The 18975-nt window shown below is 44.1% G+C and overlaps 7 protein-coding genes across 7 annotated transcripts; 4 read left to right on the top strand and 3 right to left on the bottom strand.

The window, feature by feature from the left end:
- Nucleotides 1-2909: 2909 nt before the first annotated feature.
- NUU61_000979 (uncharacterized protein) lies at nt 2910-3491 on the bottom strand (the record flags this gene model as incomplete). The annotated part of the gene is made up of 1 exon (XM_056651562.1): nt 2910-3491. One exon carries the CDS (start codon nt 3489-3491, stop codon nt 2910-2912), a length of 582 nt encoding a protein of 193 aa, XP_056516412.1.
- A 705-nt stretch (nt 3492-4196) lies between these two features.
- NUU61_000978 (sterol desaturase family protein) lies at nt 4197-4982 on the top strand (the record flags this gene model as incomplete). The annotated part of the gene is made up of 1 exon (XM_056651561.1): nt 4197-4982. The coding sequence occupies one exon, from the start codon at nt 4197-4199 to the stop codon at nt 4980-4982; it is 786 nt and encodes a 261-aa protein (XP_056516411.1).
- Nucleotides 4983-5960: 978 nt separating this feature from the next.
- NUU61_000977 (uncharacterized protein) lies at nt 5961-6296 on the top strand (the record flags this gene model as incomplete). Its single annotated transcript, XM_056651560.1, has 2 exons — nt 5961-6090; nt 6148-6296. 2 exons carry the CDS (start codon nt 5961-5963, stop codon nt 6294-6296), a joined length of 279 nt encoding a protein of 92 aa, XP_056516410.1.
- A 1388-nt stretch (nt 6297-7684) lies between these two features.
- gel1 (1,3-beta-glucanosyltransferase gel1) lies at nt 7685-9102 on the top strand (the record flags this gene model as incomplete). Its single annotated transcript, XM_056651559.1, has 2 exons — nt 7685-8290; nt 8341-9102. The coding sequence occupies 2 exons, from the start codon at nt 7685-7687 to the stop codon at nt 9100-9102; spliced, it is 1368 nt and encodes a 455-aa protein (XP_056516409.1).
- Nucleotides 9103-9783: 681 nt separating this feature from the next.
- On the bottom strand, nt 9784-10464 carry NUU61_000975 (uncharacterized protein; the record flags this gene model as incomplete). The annotated part of the gene is made up of 1 exon (XM_056651558.1): nt 9784-10464. The coding sequence occupies one exon, from the start codon at nt 10462-10464 to the stop codon at nt 9784-9786; it is 681 nt and encodes a 226-aa protein (XP_056516408.1).
- Nucleotides 10465-12228: 1764 nt separating this feature from the next.
- NUU61_000974 (uncharacterized protein) lies at nt 12229-12806 on the top strand (the record flags this gene model as incomplete). Its single annotated transcript, XM_056651557.1, has 3 exons — nt 12229-12455; nt 12513-12625; nt 12673-12806. 3 exons carry the CDS (start codon nt 12229-12231, stop codon nt 12804-12806), a joined length of 474 nt encoding a protein of 157 aa, XP_056516407.1.
- A 3460-nt stretch (nt 12807-16266) lies between these two features.
- NUU61_000973 (uncharacterized protein) lies at nt 16267-17701 on the bottom strand (the record flags this gene model as incomplete). The annotated part of the gene is made up of 3 exons (XM_056651556.1): nt 16267-17319; nt 17373-17470; nt 17524-17701. 3 exons carry the CDS (start codon nt 17699-17701, stop codon nt 16267-16269), a joined length of 1329 nt encoding a protein of 442 aa, XP_056516406.1.
- Nucleotides 17702-18975: the final 1274 nt, after the last annotated feature.

Genomic DNA, 18975 nt, shown 5'->3' with positions numbered 1-18975 from the left:
TAAAGATAGAGTTATTTAATATATTATTAATCGTTACTATAAATACTTAGTTTTTAATTTAATATTTTTAGAGGATATTAAAAAGAGTTATACTAAGATTCTATCTAGAATATATATTAGAAATAGGTTTAAAGCTAAATAAAACCTCTTAATAATTCTAGTCTATATTAATAAAATAGCTAGAGATAACTATAAATATTTATTAAAATAACGATATCTAATAGTTAAGACTAATAGAGAGCTTAGCTTTAGATAAAAGCTTCTAAAATAAATCTTTTTATTAATCTTAGATTATTCCCTAGATTTAATATTATATAGTTTAATAAAAAAAGAAACTAAGAATAAATAATAATAATTAAGTTATTTAAAAAAGGGTTTAGAATTTAGGATACTTAATAGTTTAAAAAGAAAGCTATAGAATAGTTATTATAGTAATTAACTATTACTCTTATAGCTCTTAAATAATTAGTTAGGCTATTTAAGAGAAGTTCTTAATCTAAGAAAGATTAGTCTATAAATTAAATAATAACTATATAATATACTATATATTCTATAAAATATTAGATTATTAAATATTTAGTAGTATTTTAGCTTTTTTAATATATACTCTAATTCTAGTAATATTAGAGATCTATTATCCTATTCTTAGTATAGACTAGATAATCTATAACCTTATTATATTATTTATATAGAAGCTTTAGCTCTTTTATTACTAAATATATAATTTAATTAAAATATAACTATATATTAATCTATTATAGACCTTTCTAGTTTATCTTCTTTATAGTATTATAAAAACCACTAATTTAGGTATTAAGCCACTAGTTTAAAAATTCTACTTTATTTATATTATTAAAAATTATTTAGGTCTTTTTCTAATTATCGGATTATTTTAGTATTAATAGTATAATAAGAGAGAGGCTTTACTTAGTTTACTAGTTTTCTAGTAGTTCTAAAAAAGTATCGAGAAGTTAATTAGAATAGAAAATAGATAATTTAAACCCCTTACTCTTAATAAGAGAGAGAGAGTATAAGATAGATAATTAAGATATAGAAGAGATATAGTAATAGTATATTAAAATAAAAGACTTAAGATATAAAAAAATAATCTAAGGTAAATTATCGTAGCTTTAGGGGAATATATAGGTCTAATATTTATTTTTTATTAATAGATAAGATTTAGTACTATCTTAATACTAAATTTTATAACTAATTAGAATAGGCTCTACTAATATATATAAAGCTTATTAGATAATAAAAAATAGATTAACGGGTTAACTTATAGATTAATCTATTAACCTAAATAATTAGCTAAGAGTAATACCCTAAGATTTTTCTTTTTATCCCCTAAAAATTTTAACCTAACTAGCTAACCTTTTTATATAGATATATTAGAACCAGGGCTATAAATAAATATATAGATAGATTAAAACCAGGGTTTTAAGTAATTATATAGATAAATTAAAACCCTAGTTCTAATAGAGATAGAAAGACTACTATAAAAAGGTATATATTTTATTATATCTAGTAAAAAAAGGATTATATAATCTTTTTATAGTAAGAGACTTAAGATATAGAAAAATAATCTAAGATAAATTATTATAGATTTAGGAGAATATATAGGTCTAATACTTATTTTTTATTAGTAAATAGAATTTAGTACTATCCTAGTACTAAATTTTATAACTAATTAGAATAGGCTCTACTAATATATACAAAGTTTATTAGATAGTAAGAAATAGGTTAATAGATTAATCTATAGACTAATCTATTAACCTAAATAATTAGATAAGAGTAATACCCTAAGATTTTTCTTTTTATCCCTAAAAAATTTTAATCTAACTAACTAATATTATTATTTTATATAAATCCAGAAAAAATATTTAAAATAATTCTTTTATATAATTAAGACTATAATATACTTATATATTAATAAAGAAATATTAGATATTAGATTTATATCTATTTTATTATTTCTAATATATATAGTTTATTTATATAAAAAGTAGTAATACTACTATAGACTTTAAATATATATTTTTAGGTTTAGTATAAAAAATAGTTAACTAATATCTTCTTTTATCTATATCTATTTATTAGAAAATATAATTCTTACCTTAAAATATTAAATTAATAAATTAATATATTATATTCTAAATATATTATTACTATATAATATTCTTTTTATAAAGAGTTATAATTATAAGTTATATTAGAATAAAAATAGTATTTAATAATAGTATATTATTAAAAAAGGTAAATAAATTATCTATCCTAATTAAGAAATTTATACTAAAATAGATCAAAAATAGATTAACCCGTTAACCCGCGGGTCAACCTATAGGTGGGTCAGGATTTTATTGACCTAACCCATAGGTCGTGGGTTTGGGTCATGGGTCAAGATCTTTGACCCATGGGACGGGTCTGTCCATGTCTATACGGAAGTCTATCTAAATTAGGGTGGTGTCGGTAGACTTTTGGACCCTGTTATATTAATTTCCATATACCTTCTCTTCCCTATTGAGGTCACCAATTAACTAATTAACTAACTAATGGTTGACGCCCTTTTCCCAAAGCAATATATCACGTGCAGTTGATTAAGTTGTGTTTGTGCCAGTCAATAATCTTCCTCTAAGTATGAGCTTCGGCCAATCAGAACTGCTTTCGCATCTATGTCGAAGAGATGATCGGTTGAAACGATGAATTCATAGATGGATAATAGATAACTGCCACAGCGCGTGGGAAATGACTATAATAGCACATCTTCTTGCCCCCAACGCAAAAGACAAGAAAACGAAAGCTAAATAACAAAGCATAGGGTTGCCCCTGGAGGTCTCCTGCCCTCTGTCACGCCCAGTGTCCTCCAGAGGGGTAACGTCCAAGGCACTCGAGTACAAGGGGCTGACTGACTAACCAGCCAGAGCCTTGTTGGTGCTTTTGCCAGTATCACGATTGCCATCTGCAGAGCCAGAGCCCTGCTGAATCGTGACATCAAAGTGATCCAACAGCTCGGTGCAGTTCTTTCTCACAGCGACGGGCCAAGTAGGGATTTGCTCGCGAATGGAGTCTGTCGCATTCGCATAAGCGATGTAGTCAAGCACACAATCTCTCTCTTTGCCGGTTCTCACCAGGCGAAGGATGGCTGCGACGGTCTTCCAGTTGGGGGAATACAGGATTCTCTTGACTTCGCTGCGATCTGACTGCGAAGCACGGCGTGCGATGAGGGCCTTTCTGAGTGGGTTCGCTTGCAGGGTTTCAGTCAGCAGCTGTACACGGGCGAGAGCTGCGAAGAGCTCTCTCTGGGTCGGGTCGGTCGTGATGACTCGGCTCATGTGGAATAGGTAGATCGGGTCCATGGCGGAGTCTTGGGGAGGGTTGAGGGGCGCTGGGATCCAGTCTTCGTAATTGGTCAGTGTTTTGGCATGGGGAGTGGGGGTGCTGGTCTTGGTAGAGGATGGTGAGTCCTGCTGTTCGTGGGTATTGGTAGCCATCGTGAAGGGATTCGAAGAAGAAAGGAAATTGTTAGATAGAACCAAGATGTAGAAGGGAGGTGTGGATAATAGATAAACAAGAGAAAATGAAACACGTTAGGTACGATGAACGTGAGAGAAAATAAGATAGAAATCTCGCAGTAGATAAGCAGAGATAAGTAGAGATGGAGAGGGAATAGAAGATAAGAAATAGTAGAAGAGGTTAGATTATATAGTGAAGCAAGCAAAGTGAATAGAGCAGAAGATAGAGTGGCAGTTAGATCTAGCAAGGAATCTAACCTTTATTATTGTGAAGTGGTTTTTTTGAACGAGACATTATGCTTATTTTGTACGAAACATGGTTTTGGATATATATTAGGTTATCTGGAACGTTGCAAGTGAACGATGGTATGGGTCCTCTCTACATACATCGCTCTCCTGGCTATATAGAGTTCATCCTTGATATGGTCCTTTTAACATGGCATACTCTTTCGTGCGCTCAGATCGCCCTTTCGGTGATCAACTTCTTCACATGCCCCCCTATAGCCGAGATCCACCTGTTATTAAGGGCCATGCCCGCTGTCGATCGACTGCGGGGCGGGGAAAAGGTTCCTGGGGAACAGGCCGAGGCACACAAGCAGTTTATAAACATCGCGGCCCTCTGATTTCCCAACCCATAATACTGTTTCTATTTCGCGTTCAAGTATATACCCCTATCAACTAGCCATGGAGAGCTTTTATCACTCTATCGGCTACTCATTTCCCCAAGCTGCAGCTCTCTGGTCTCAAATCGTAACTATCTATTCTCCACCGAAGATTGAATTCATCGGGACATTCCTTATACAAATCGTGTCTTTCTGGCTGCCGTCATTGTGTTATATTTGGTTAGACACGATTGCTCCGTCATTCTCGCAGCGCCATAAGATTCAGCCAGCCCCCAAACAACCCACGCGACGCGATATCGCACGCTGCTTTCTAGTTGTTATCCAAAACCAGATCCTCTCGTCTATTCTTCACATTCTCCTTCTTTCTGTTATCGGTAGAACCGGTTCAGGATCCTCATACCGCATCGAAGCTTCTTTGCCATCGGCTCTTGAGATCCTCTGCGATATCCTCATCAGCCTTCTCATGCGCGAGGCCTTATTCTATTATAGCCACCGGCTCCTCCACATGCCGTATTTCTACGTGCGAATCCACAAAAAACATCATCGATTCACAGCTCCGATCGCATTGGCTGCCCAATTTGCACATCCACTCGAGCAGATCTTCGCCAATGCGCTACCGATCTCTCTCCCGCCGCAGCTGCTACGGAGCCATGTGGTGACATTCTGGATCTTCCTGGCCTATGAGCTATTTAACACCGCGACCGTTCATAGCGGGTATGACTTTTTCCATAGCAAGGCCAAGATGCATGACCTGCATCATGAGAAATTCAACTTGAACTATGGGTCGATTGGATTGCTGGATTGGGTTCATGGGACGAATCAGCTGGGGAAGCGGCGTACAGAATAGCTTTCTCTATTTGGGATCAGTGTGATGACCGGCTTCTATCGGCCTGGTATTATTTAAACATATCTGCGTTGTTCGATATCACCAATAGGTTGGAAATAGCTGGCCCGTGCTAAATGATGTAGCTTTTTTATACAAATTCCAAGCAATCGCTTATGAGATCATACCCTGTAGGCCAGCATTCCTCGGTACTTTCCCTTGGCGAGGGTATGTAGTCGGGGTCGCCGATCCCTCTTGCAATCGACCTTGTCTCTGCATTTTAGGGTCGTTTTTGCACGATAGATTCTAAACTTGGGCTGATCATCGGTCAGCGAACGAATAATTAGCAATGCACTAGCCTCCACCAACCCTCTAATTAAAGATAACCCAAGCCCAAGAGTGATATTCTTGGCGCAACACATGTATCTAGTTGCAGGATACTAATATCTTGTAACACCATCTTCTTTATGCGTTATCACGGGAGTCTTGGAATGCCTCTTTTTCCTGCTCCTTTTGATACCGAGATAGTGGTGGATACATGATGTGATTCGCCACCAGCCCTCGGAAGCATCGGAGTCGAAGAACCAAGATACCGATTTATCTTCTCCACTTATGATGCCATGAAGCTGCACTAATAATGCCTTTGAAGGCAGTCGGTCCTGGTATAAATATTGTTCTTCGGACGTTCCATTTCCATGGGCGGCGTTATGGTTGAGCTGCAGAATATACAAATGAGAATCCTTGACCATAGTCCTGTGAGCGAGACCATGAATGAATTGCCAAAGGTTCAAGATATATGGCGAGTGAGAAACTCACCAATAATGGATTGGATCAAGGAACATCACACCATCTGCTACGTCATTCTCCTGCTGAAACCTATAAAAAGGTGTCAAAATAACTACTTTTTCGGTTTTTTCAACCTATCAACATATATTAGAGCTGTTCACTGAGTATTTCGAAACCGTTCTTGTACTTTCTTTGTATCCGAAAGTAGTTTCAACCATGTCAGGACTCTTGCACAAGGCAGAAGATGCCCTCCACGGGCACCACCACGACCCGAACAAGTCTGCCGACCACACATCTCATCATGCTACACAGAGAAATGAAAATGAGTCGCATGGTAACCATGCTCGTGAGTTGACTTGATCTACTAATAGCTATGTACATGGACTGATTGATGGCTTGTTAGAAAAACATCACCACCACGATGCCATCGGACACCACCCTGGTCATCATCACTCCCACTCGACAGATACAACAAACAACGACTTCCAGGCGGATCGGAAATATGATCACGCTCTGAAGGGGGGTAGTGCTGGTGTGGGATTTGAGGAGTAGGCTTGATATCTGGGGAGGGAACGGAATTGATGGCCGTGGTTGTTTTAGGGTTGGACTGCGTATATCTACAAAAGCTTCTAGGCGAATGGGATCCAGTGGAATCATTTAGCCTCGAACCAACTGAATTGATCTTGATCTTTCTGGTCAAGGCAAATTTATTTGAATTAGACACCCATGATAGCTGTGTAGAAAGTACTCGCCGAAGAATACTAGATGATTGGAGTGGCATCCATGAAGAATTGCTAAAACCCTCAGAAATCCAACAGAAACCTGGCTAATCAATCAAATAATCCAGTCTGCAGATTGTTAAACAGCTCCAGGAATGACAGCATATTGAAAATATCCTTCTACAGTTGAGCTAACGGGAGACTTATTCTTCTCTAATTAAAAATGTTCTCATCAAGAGTCCTCGTTTGGTATTCGCTTTTGTATAGCTAGTTCTTCTTGACCATAGAGATTGAACCAGGGACTTGGCTATGACCCGGTCGGCACTATATATAGCCTAAACTGGTCGATGTAATGAATAACAACACAGGATCCATGACATTTGCAGCAGTTCCACGGTTGATAATTGCATCTTCCCCCACGAGTGACAACGGTACCTCCACTGTGTCAAGTCTAGAATCCGCCATATTATTTGTTTCACCGTGGAATGTGAAGAAGTTTATGAAAAGAAAGTGGAGGGCTACTCATTCTCCGTTGCGACTGCTGCTTTATTTTCTGGCTGGTTGTGTTGATTATTGCCCCGGGCATATCCAGCGCTCCATCGGATGAATGCATGTCCCAGTCCGCATTTGCGCTATTGCCAAGCTACTCGATGGAGACTCTGCAGGCCATTCAAAACCTGCAGGAACCCAAGGGGATCAACAGTTGGATTTTCGCGATTTAAAACAGGCCCACCCGGTCCATAACCTGGAAGGCTTCACTTCGACCTCTCTACAATTTCCCAGACAACAAAAATAGCAGAACTGAATAAATAGCGAACAGAAATAGAAAACCACAAATGATCCAGGGCAGTGCAAATAAAGCGAAGGGGAACAAGGGAATTCAGGGTACCCGCCACAACACTCTCCCTTGCTGATCGACGCGTCGGAGGATATGCTCCACGGCATCGCGGTGACACCGTGCAGTCTGCCAATCAACCGAAGAAGATTCAGGCAATCCTTACAGTGCCCAGGACGTGTGGGAGGACACACAAATATAAGGACAGGCAGGGACCCCTTCATCCCTACGTTCCTCGACCAGCCCTCTTTCCCTTTCTTTCGTCACTGCCTTCCCGGTCGACTTTTAACGGCCATCCTCTCGTTCCTCATTTTCTCATCTCTTCTTCCTCGACCATCGTTGCCATTATCTTCTTTTCTTTTCACAATCTTATTGCATCTCCCACCATGAAGGTAACTGTAGCCTCCGTGGCCACTACTCTCGCTCTCGGTGTTTCCACCGTCCTGGGCGCCCCCTCGACCATCGAGACGCGTGACAGCGTGACCCCGGTCACCGTGAAGGGCAATGCCTTCTTCAAAGGTAATGAACGCTTCTACATTCGAGGTGTTGACTACCAGCCTGGTGGTTCTTCCAAGCTGGCCGACCCGATTGCCGATTCCGATGGCTGCAAGCGGGACATCAAGAAATTCAAGGACTTGGGCCTGAACACCGTGCGTGTCTACTCGGTCGACAACTCCAAGAATCACGATGAGTGCATGAAGGCACTGGCCGAGGCCGGCATCTACTTGGTGCTAGATGTCAACACCCCCAAGTACGCCCTCAACCGAGCTAAGCCCAAGGAGTCGTACAACGATGTCTACCTGCAGTACATCTTCGCCACCGTCGAGATGTTCGCCAAGTACGACAACACCCTGGCCTTCTTCTCGGGTAACGAGGTCATCAACAATGGTCCCTCATCTGCCGCTGCTCCCTACGTCAAGGCTGTGACGCGTGATATCCGATCGTTCCTGCGTGCTCGCAAGCTGCGTCACGTCCCTGTCGGATACTCTGCTGTAAGTCTGCGTTGCCTGTGGTCACAATCAAATGCTAATCTTTCCCGTAGGCCGACATCAACACCAACCGACTTGAGATGGCCCAGTACATGAACTGTGGTACCGATGATGAGCGCAGCGACTTCTTCGCCTTTAACGACTATTCCTGGTGTGACCCTTCATCTTTCAGCACCTCCGGCTGGGACCAAAAGGTGAAGAACTTCACTGGATACGGCATCCCGCTCTTCCTGTCAGAGTATGGCTGCAACACCAACACCCGCAAGTTCCAAGAGGTTGAGTCTCTGTACTCCACGGATATGACTGGCGTCTACTCGGGCGGTCTGGTCTACGAATACTCCCAGGAGTCCAGTCATTACGGTCTGGTCAAGGTCAATGACAAGAATGTCAAAGAGCTGCCTGACTACGACGCCCTGAAGACGGCCTTCTCCAAGACTTCCAACCCCAAGGGTGATGGCGAGTACAACCACACCGGTGGGGCTAATCCCTGCCCTGCCAAGTCGAAGCCCAACTGGGATGTCGACAATGATGCGCTGCCCGCGATGCCCTCGCCTGCTAAGAAGTACCTGAAGGAGGGTGCCGGCAAGGGCGACGGCTTTGGCGGCGATGGCAGCATGGATGCTGGCACCCCGTCCACCGAGACCGCAAAGCCCGGCTCTGGCTCTGTTACCGGAACTGCTGGTGATGTTACCAGTACGAGCTCCAAGAATGCTGCTGCTGGCCTGCAGCCTCCTCAGCTGAGCATGGCGCCCATTGTGGTGAGTCTGGTGACTGGGTTGTCGACGCTGTTCGGCGCGGGTCTTGTTTTGTTGTAATTCTGTGTGCATTTGTTGGAGCTAACGATGGCTCCAATCTTGCTTCGATTGACTGGCGTGTATTTTATTTCTTTACAGTGTTTCTCTGTCGCTCCCGGGTTACTATGTTCCCGGGTAGTATCTGTTTCACGTGTACATCAGACCGTATGATGGCATTCCCTACGAAATATTATGTGTTAGCCATGGCTGAACGACCTTGTATTCTTGACAATAGTTAAAAACAGGGTCTCTTAATAAGCCACCGGCTTACTGCTTTAAACAAAGACTGCCTAGGGAGACTGGGGGTGCCGGTGCACTCACACCCAATGTCCTTCTACTCGAAGACAATACTCTCGCCTCCGCGGCTTTGGTACGACTTTCCTGTCTTAATGACATGTTCATGTTGATGTTATTACCGGGATAGAAATTTCATCTATGCTACATACTTAGGCGGCTCTTCAGGGCTTGCGATATAGAATGATATGTCCAAGTTGTTCATTTACTACAAGCTTTACGCTTTGGATGTTGAGTTCATTTAGTCCATGCTCATTCATTTCATTCATGAAAAGTCATAATGCGTTATGAATAATAGTCATTGTTAATATCGTATGGGAATGGCTGATCATTCGGGTCCTTGTTCCCCGTGCAATGTGCAACGTTCCAGTATATTAGTTGCTGCAAAGCGATGATTAGCCCAGATACCTAAATGGCCACAGCAAAGAGAGAAAAAGAGACAAAACTCACCGAAATGAACTTATAATCGAAACCCTTGGAACTTTGCGCAGTCCAGTTATCGTCGAGATCACAGACGGGGATGTTAAAGGTCTTTGTGTCGTCCGGGTCGTCAAAGCTACCCAGGGCCTCCTCGCTGGTCCATTTCTTGAAGTAACCGCCCTTCTGCGACTCCTCGGCGGCGCGGATTAATTTCTTGTAGTCGAGTCCGTAGTCACTCTCCACCTTATCGTAGCCGTAAGGCTTGTCGAGCTTGCGCGCGTCTTCCTTGAGCGCGTCGTGGCCGGACTTGACTTTGTGAAAGACGTAGGCGACGCCATCCATGCAGATGGCCTCGGTGTCCCACGTGTCCCAATCGATATCACAGGGCTTGGTGCCCTTGACTTCGGATTTGAGCTTGATAATAAACACGTTCTCCTTGCCCCAGATGTATGACAGCGCTCCGGCCCGGAAGTGCGACTTCATCTTGTCGGCAAACTCGTCCGCAGTGTGTGAGTCGGGCTTGTCGACGAATTCGCCTTTGTGCAGAACCTGCACCAGACTCCGTGGTCGATCCGAGTACCACTCGTTGTCGTACGGCTTGTTGGGGAACCACACGTCGTTGTCGATTAGGTCGACGCCCCAGTCGTCGATTGACTGGTTGAGAGACATCTTGACTGAATCAAGACGCTTGCTCAGTACTTCTTGGCGCTTGTCTTTCTCTCCCTCTTGCCTGTTTATTTTGCGGGGTTAGTTCATCCGTGGTTTGTATTGATTGATTGGAAAGCGAGAGAAGGAGGAACGAACACTGCAGGGTCTTTTGTTTGAGCGCTGTTGACAATCCCAAGTGCCATGGTTGCCATGCCACTGGCACCACCCACGAGAGAACCAGCCACTGGGCTAATTAAACCCAAAGCTGCGCCGAGTCCGGCCAGAGCTCCGGCAGTAATGATCAAGGAATTTGAGGCAGTTTTCTATAAACCAAAAACAAAGGATGAGTTTCTGCACACAAACTGGGGGGGGGGGGGGGGGGTCCTCCGCCCAAGACTCACATCTTGTACCAGAGCCTCAGCCGGTGTGCTGAAATCCTCGACCATATTCTGACTCTCCTTCCACGTATTCGTAAACCCCTGGTTTAATCCCTCTTTCAATTCTTTCATATAGTCGGCGTAGTTTTTGATCGAGTACATGAACATCAGCCACATCGGATTGTCGTGGTTTTTTCTGCACGCGGTTTTCTCGTCGGGTTGAATGGGATCGCAAGTCTCCCTGTATTCGGCTTTCACATTAGCGTCTGGCATTTGACAGATAGAAAGGAGAGCTGAAAACTTACATATGACAACCACCGTAAGTTCCATATCCATCGACCTGTCCCGAAATGGCGTCCATAAATGACTTTCCCTTAAACGAAGGATACGGCCCTTTGCCGCACGGCCCGTCATCGTAGAACAAATTTGATCTATTCAACCAGATGGGTTAGTCTCAAAATAAAAACCAGGAATAGGAGGGGCCCTTCAACTCACTCTAACTCCAGTTGTGGTCCCATGCCGAGTTTGTTCCAGTTTTCTTTTGTTCGGCCGTCCTGTGTGCAGAAGATCTCGTACTTTGCCTTGTCGCCTTTCTCTCTTCGCATGAGAAGGTGATCCAGTCCGCCGAGGACATAGTCTCTTCGGGCGATGAGAGATGTTCGCGGATCCAGCTGTTTCACCAAGGGCATTGCATTCACGCTTGCAGCTATTATGGTGATGGTAGGGTCAGCAATGGTCCACGAGTATTAGATGGGCGACACTTGGCACGAACCACATATTGTGACTGCTGTGAGAAGATCGAGAGTTCTCATGATGAAGGTTCAAGGTAAGAAAATAAAGAAAATAAAAAAAATAAAAATAAAAAGCTAGCTGGATTGGAGGATCGACAAGAACCAGGGGACATCCACGGAGTATAAATATGAATAGACTTATGAGCCTCTGCCAAGGCCTCAACATCTTTGCCTGCCCTCCGTCTTTCTGCGGGACTGTGAGCGAAAATACATATGTCATTCTATTTTTTTTTTTTCGTGGAGACCCCACATCTGTATCAAAGATAGTCAATTACCAAGAGGCTATTTGGGGCCATGCAGCCGATCCCACTTTTCACGGTCCCGGGGGTCGAGTTACATCGGCCGCGCCAACTTCATATCCACTCATCAGCACAGCTAATCCTCCATGATCGTCCATGCTGGTTTTTTTTTTTTTTTTTTTTTTTTTCTGGGTTCGGCACACTGCCGGGGTATGTCATGGCCCCCTCGTTTCTGACCGGTTTTGAAATGGGACGGTTGTCTGAGATTTGTCTGTATCCCCAATCATTTCACATTTATATCGTCCCCCCGGCCAGATTTCTCAGCCTATCGATCTCACCACGAAATCCTACTACCATCATATTTGCAAGAAAAGAAATATGCATTTCTTCAAAGTCCTCCCATTCTTGTTCGTAACTGCATTTTCTTATTGCAATGATGCCAAGCCGGCCGGCGATGTACCTCTCTCCCAGATTTGCTCGAACGCAAAGCTGAGCGAAGGGTGGATTTGGGTGGAATGCAAAGTGGGATCGCGGTCGAAGAAGTTCGGCCTCGATCTCAACCATTGCCTTGCAAACGACGACAATCATATATCGATTCGAGCCGAGTAAGACATTTTTCTCCCTGTGTCTATCTTTTGTGGTATAAGACTGACCTGTTCCAGTGGCGGTGCAATGGGTAGCTGTGGGGACGATGACTGCGATGTGACGGTTTCAGAGCACCGAGGGGCCAGCATAAAATGCCATGCGGATCAGTGCTCAGGAGAATTAGATCTGGGTAAGTCGGCGCTCCTTTGGAAGGTTTGTCTCACTGACTCCCTCCAGACAAGGCAATCAACTTTAGTGGGAGGTATCTAAAATGTGGTGAAATGCTCGGCCCACTGGGCGAGGACGTCGATAAGAGAGCTTTGAGGAGGAGATTAAACGAGGAGTACAAGTTAATGAAGAGGGAGCTTTAGGAAACGGCGCAGGTCCTTGGGGCACCAGGGCCAGATGTTACGAATCTACGTGATGACTTTGTTTTTATGCAGTTTTGATAGCCTTTGCAGGTTCAGATACCAGAATTTCACGATGTGCATCTTTAGCATACAGACTTGAAAATCCCTCTACAGTAGATGTCGCTTAAAGACCTGAGCAGGATTCCGATTTGTCGCGCACATGGCTCCACCCATGTATTAAATCATCCATGAGTCTCTAATCTGTAATATTGGGTTAATCTCGATCTGTCGGGCAAATCACAAGAGCTCTGAATTGTTCCTAGCTAGCCACAAAATATCCCCATATTGGCGCTAGAGATGCTTTGCAACCATGCTGTCAGGTCATTCGGGAACTTGGACCGTCGCCCAGAGTTCACGGAGGATCTTCGGAGACTATTAAAAATAGAGAGAAAAAAAAAGACTCCAGTTGAGAATAACCCATCGTGACACGAGATCCTCCGCAATGGGGCCAAAAATAAATTGGTGCCCCCACGGGGGCGAAGGAGGAAGTCACCCGAAATAATGAATGAGCGGCTCTGATTTCCCAAGCCGTTGTTGTTAGCTCCTCGTCGTAGACCCTCGAAATAGTGGCTAGAGAATCCCTGAGCCGAGGTGCTGGTATTATTGGTTCCAAGGGCGGGTTGATGTTCCTGACCCAGATTCTGGCGATGTGAGGTTGTGTTTCACACTGAAAATCATCCACAACCCTAATTGTAAGCAACCGCGGCGAGTGCGGATGTGCTGCCCAATCGCAACAGCAACACCACGAGGATAGTTATAGCTCTTATTATTCATTAAAAAAAATTGTAGTAACTCATTTGTTTGAGCATTCCTCTTGCCACTATTTTTATCACCCCTTCTGCCTTTGCGACGTGTCAAGCTTTTCCTCATTGTGGACACCTTTGTCCCGCCAGGATCCGGGCCAAAGGCTGCTCTGGTTGACCCAGCCTCATCGGTTTAGAAAAATATAAACTAAGATCCAGAGTCTGTCGATCGAGTGTGACCTTGCTTTGGTCCCTGCCACGTTGAGCGCCAATCGTATTTCCGTAGATCCACCCATAACCCCTTAAGTAACTGCCGCAGCAACCGGCCACGGATTCCCCCAGCGTCTGCGTCTAATCGCATGGTCAATGACTTACGGGCATTTTGCAACTTCGGGCGCCCGATTCCCTATTGGGATGGCTACATCATGCAGGGGTTGCTCACCCCAGGGAAATGTTTCATCACACTTGGACTGTTGGTCACACTACAAAAATCAACACTGAATGCACCCCATATCCCCGGAAAAGTCCATGTCCGCTCGGGGTATCCGCGGGGGACTCGCTAGAAGTGTCTCGAATGAGATGGTGGATCTACTTTTTGTAATAGATTGCACACTATGTAGTATGCACGCGACAACCTACATGTGTAATGTGTAGCGATGGCCAAGTGGAACTCCTCGGGCCTCCCGTAGGTATCGACCTCGCTGAATCCCCACAGATACCCGAGCGGAATTCAATACCCGAAAGTATCATCGCTAGATACATACAATAGTGCTTTAAATAGTGATCTTGCTCCACCGCGACACGCGAGATATCCCGTGATTAAGCCGAAGCATATGAGACATGTTCGACCTGGAAATATCACTAGCACAAGTCCACCGGGTTGCTTAACCGCGGTTAGAACAGACAAAAAGGAATTACAGCGGGGCAACCCCAGCAACAAAGCTGCAAGTAAGAACACAAACCTAGCATCGAGTCATGTCCGATCTACAAATGTAGTCATAGTGAGGAAATGTTGCATTGCATTTCCTAAGAACGGCAAAAAAGCAAAGAATCCCTGCAACAGTTCACGCAAGAAAGGTGATAGGCCCAAGGCAATAGGCCGTCCTCCATCCGCAACCCCCAGAAAGGGAAACAAAAAAAAAAAGGAGGGAAGGCCGGGCCCCCCCGTATTGTATGGTCCATGCTTGGCTTTGGCCCCCTTTTTTTATACTGTGGAGATCCACCACTCAGTGTCACCGCCACCACCGAATCAAGGGCTTTACTTTATTCCAACGACCCTCTGCCAAGAAGACGATGCCCATACCAAGGCATAAAGCCCCTCCACTTCTTCCGCCTCGTCCGCTATAGAATTGTAAAATTAGCAGCTGGTCTGTTCGCTCTCATCCCCATGGATCACGCCGGTACATATGCACTCCACGTCGCGGGGATTCGACCAGTACGCCGTTTTGCCATTTAGTTTGGAGCTGAGACAATGGGGGCGCCGAATTTGCCGATTGACTGCGGATGGATGGTTCCCCCTTGGCAAGATGCCTGCGCGTATTTCGTTGGCTACTGCGCTCTGGGGATTGCTTGCTGGAGCCATCCATGTCTCCCCGCTTGCTAGGGTGTATCCGGGGTTTTCCCCATTCTTGGCTGCTTCTCTTTCTAGTTAGAGAGAGGGGAAGTAAAATGAAAATACAAATAAACATAATACCATGAAAGCGAAGAACAGTTCAGCCTACACGAAGCCACAAGCTGAACATGTATGTGCTGGCCAGAGACTACTTGCATATGGAGAAGCTAAAGAAGCAGAAGAGGAAAGTCACGCGAGAGTACGCGAAATGGGAAAGGTTGCCCTGGCCGGGGGGGGAAGGAAAAGCACCGGCTGGGGGCCCAGGGGGATCATACCCACTACTCTATTCCTTCGTTTTTCGTGTAGGCGGTGGTCTCAATTTTCTTGTTTTTGTTGCTGGTATGTCGATCAATGAAATCAATGGTCAGCGTGATCAAGATGCGGTCAGCACTAATCGGAAACTATATAGAACTGCGGGGAATTTTCAATAGATCTTCGAAATCTCCACGATTATGGATTTTGTTCCTGGTATTTGTCTTGCTAGTGACGTCACGCAGAGTGCCTTGTCCCTGTGATGCTATATACATCATGGTTATATTCTGATGTTGGTTTTACGATCACGAAAAGGGAACCCCGTACCTCGGTCCATTTATTAATGTCTGACTGGCAGCACTTATCTATGCAAGCACTGGTCGGTGTGGAGGTTTTAGGGTTATTAGGGACATGGTCAATCCATCGTAAGAGTAAATCCTATCGCTCACTTCATTATAGGTCCACGGGTACCTACCTGTATTTATTGGTTAGCACATACTGATCAGTATCCTCTGTATCTGGCTTCTCACCGATGCCACTATAGGAAGGCATAACTAAGCCGAAGATTTGAATAGCTAAGATGCGGGATAAGATATTAACTAAACCTCAAACTTGGCTGATATTATATGAAAGAATATTACTTCTTTTCGTGGGTTTGCCAAAACAGTATATACTGAAATTTTATTGCTCAAGCCAAATATATTTCCAAGTTAACCACGTCTTAGAATGTTTGAACGCGATCATCTTGAGATATCTGAGAAAATCTACAAAAGTTGCATGTGGACCTTTATACTTGACTGAGACTTCTCAAAAATTAAAGAAATTTAAAACAGCGCGCAAGCAAACATAATCCCCCCAGCATAGCGCTCGAGCCAGTACACACAATGAGAAGTCCGAATCCACTGCCATACGCCCCTACTGCACGTCCTTGCCAACTATCTGCCTTCAGCAAAACCTCGCTCAATGGACCGCTGACAACATTCCCAATGCCTCTACCAAAGGCGATAATAGAGAAAATGACTGTAGCATCAGCAGCTGAATCAACCTGCTGCACCTCATGGGTAAATCCGGACCACGTTGCTGAGAAGCTCCCCGCAAATAGCCCATACGCAACAGAGAATACCAACAAGGCGGGGATAGTTATAGAGAAACCCCAAATAAGCAAGACGGAGGCCACGGTGCCAATAGTAGAGATGGCAATGCAGGTTAGGACATGGTATCGGTCACATAGAAACCCCATGGATACACTGCCAAACACCGAGGCTAGATTGAGAATGGTCACCGTAAGTGAGCAAAGATAGTCGGGCGCACCGATGAGGCGTGCGTAGGTGGGAAGGTAGATGCCGGGTAGGAAGAATCCCAGAGCCTCCATAATGTTACCAATTTGATAGATGACAAAGACCTTGTTGTAGATAAACCGAAAGTTCAGTCGGCGATAGGCTATTGTGTTCGAGATAGGCAGTCGGGGTTTGTGGAAATATAGAAAAGGAGCAGCCAGCACAAAGAGCAGCACAGAAGAAATCCTTAACGTGGTCTCAAACCCGAACTGACTTAAGAGTTTCCCCAGTCCGAGTGGGAAGATGATCCCCGACAACCCGGATCCGGCCCAGACGATACCGAAGGCGAGTCCTCTTCGCTTGATGAACCACTGCGACATGAATAGGATCGACGGGCTGTATGCTATGCAGCCACCGATACCGAATCCGACGCCTTGAGATAGGATGAGGTGTGTGACATTTGAGGCGAAGGAGCCCATGGCTAGCGAGAAACACATGATGGTCAGTCCTATTGTTGAGAACCACTTTGCCATTCGAGGGAGGAGAATCATCGTCACTATCGCCAATGGACAGCTCAAATAGGCAATTCCCTGCAAGCATCTTGTTAGCATTTTCTCTTGAGCTAGCAGCTTCCACTTCTTACCGTGGCACATGTCCCAATGACTGCTACCATATTTGAATCTTCGAACTTGTCACTTGCCCGATAATAGCTTTGAAACACACCAAAAGCGAACGCGAATCCTGTAACTCGATGAGAAATATGCTTTCACTTGACGGATAGCTGACAGACATACCCCAGACCAAAGCCTCTATCATCGTACACGCCGCCAGAAACATCCATGCATGAAATCCGCCATCTGTAGGGGGCAGGACATGTTGGTTGATAGTAATGTCCTCATTATCACTGCATGAACATAATCGAGTTTTTCCGTCGAGACTTGAAATTTTGCGTAAGGCTGTGCTGGTATCCATTGAATTTGAGAACGGGATTGCGTTTTAATATTGTTCGTGGATTGACGATTGGGTTTATGATTCACAATCAAAAGGGCCATATCTATTATAATGAATTCCACATTTTCCAAATCTTCAAATGTAGCCATATCATAGGAAGGGGTAAACCTTGATTGAGTTCAGTCAGACGACGAGAGGAATTCACCAGACGCCGAACTTGATACGACTGGCATGTAACGTAAGAAGCAAAAGCCGTAGCTAGCAATACTAAGCCCGTTTTCCAACTATCTGGTAGCCGATATCTAAAGAGACGCCTTCGTATCATGCAATCGGACTGGGAATCTGATGATTCCGATATCTGAGACGAGTGGGTTGCCGAGGCTACGTGTGGATGTTTTGTCGTGTGGAGACACGGGTATCGAGCTCCTGTGGAAGGGAGCTTCCCCAGAAAGAAACCTTTCTAAAGGCTGCAACTGACGTGCTCTGTGTGGGGCATAGAAACATCCCAGGGATAGCATCGGAAGATTGTGAGTAGGGTCGGCTAGGCACGGGAGTTCGAAGGGACTGGAATGCAGGACATGATCATTTTCAAACATGGCTGGTGATCTCGGACATTTTGATTTTAGTAAGGTTTGTGCATGAGATCATTCCCCGAAGGATCAGGCTCAAGGCAAGCCCCTTGCTTAGAATAATTGCTCACAGGGCTACCTTAGGGCTATGGTTATCTGCCAATGTTGTTCATTATCATGAAGGGATATGGAGTGAGAGGGGTTCCCAATGTGACAAAGAACGAAAAACTAAGGTCCTTTCTGCTTTTGCTATGTTGTAATACACTGTTGCTCATGGTAAAAGTAAGCCTTTGCTTATCCTAAAATTCATAAACTATATATTCGTGGACTTCGAAGCCATATGCTCTCCTCAATTGGTTTCTACTTCCTATGTTAGGGGTAGCTAGACACATGAGTCCCGAGACTTAGAGATGAAAATAAAGGACTTGAATGAAAAATTTCTGCCCAACATGACTTGGTTAACAAGACAATGCCGAATTCTACACCTCCGTCCCACGGTTACTCAACACCTGCCCTCAATATAGTGCGACAGTCAACTGGTGAGTTATTTTCCCGCTATTTAAATTTCCAACAGACTTTTGCTTGAGCAACTATAATGAGATCAAGCCAGTTGAAGAACCATTTCTGTACTATAAGACAAGACTAGCAGATTTGTCAAGGCACCCAAATCCTCAAATGATAATGTGAGTTCCCACACGCGAATCCACGATCTCCTGCTGCATTGCA

Source organism: Penicillium alfredii (genome assembly GCF_028826965.1).
Source record: "Penicillium alfredii strain IBT 34128 chromosome Unknown utg000001l_segment0_segment0, whole genome shotgun sequence".
NCBI classification, from domain to species: Eukaryota; Fungi; Ascomycota; class Eurotiomycetes; order Eurotiales; family Aspergillaceae; genus Penicillium; species Penicillium alfredii.
The sequence above is the reverse complement of the archived record's forward strand: the minus strand, read 5'-3'. Positions and strand labels throughout refer to the sequence as shown.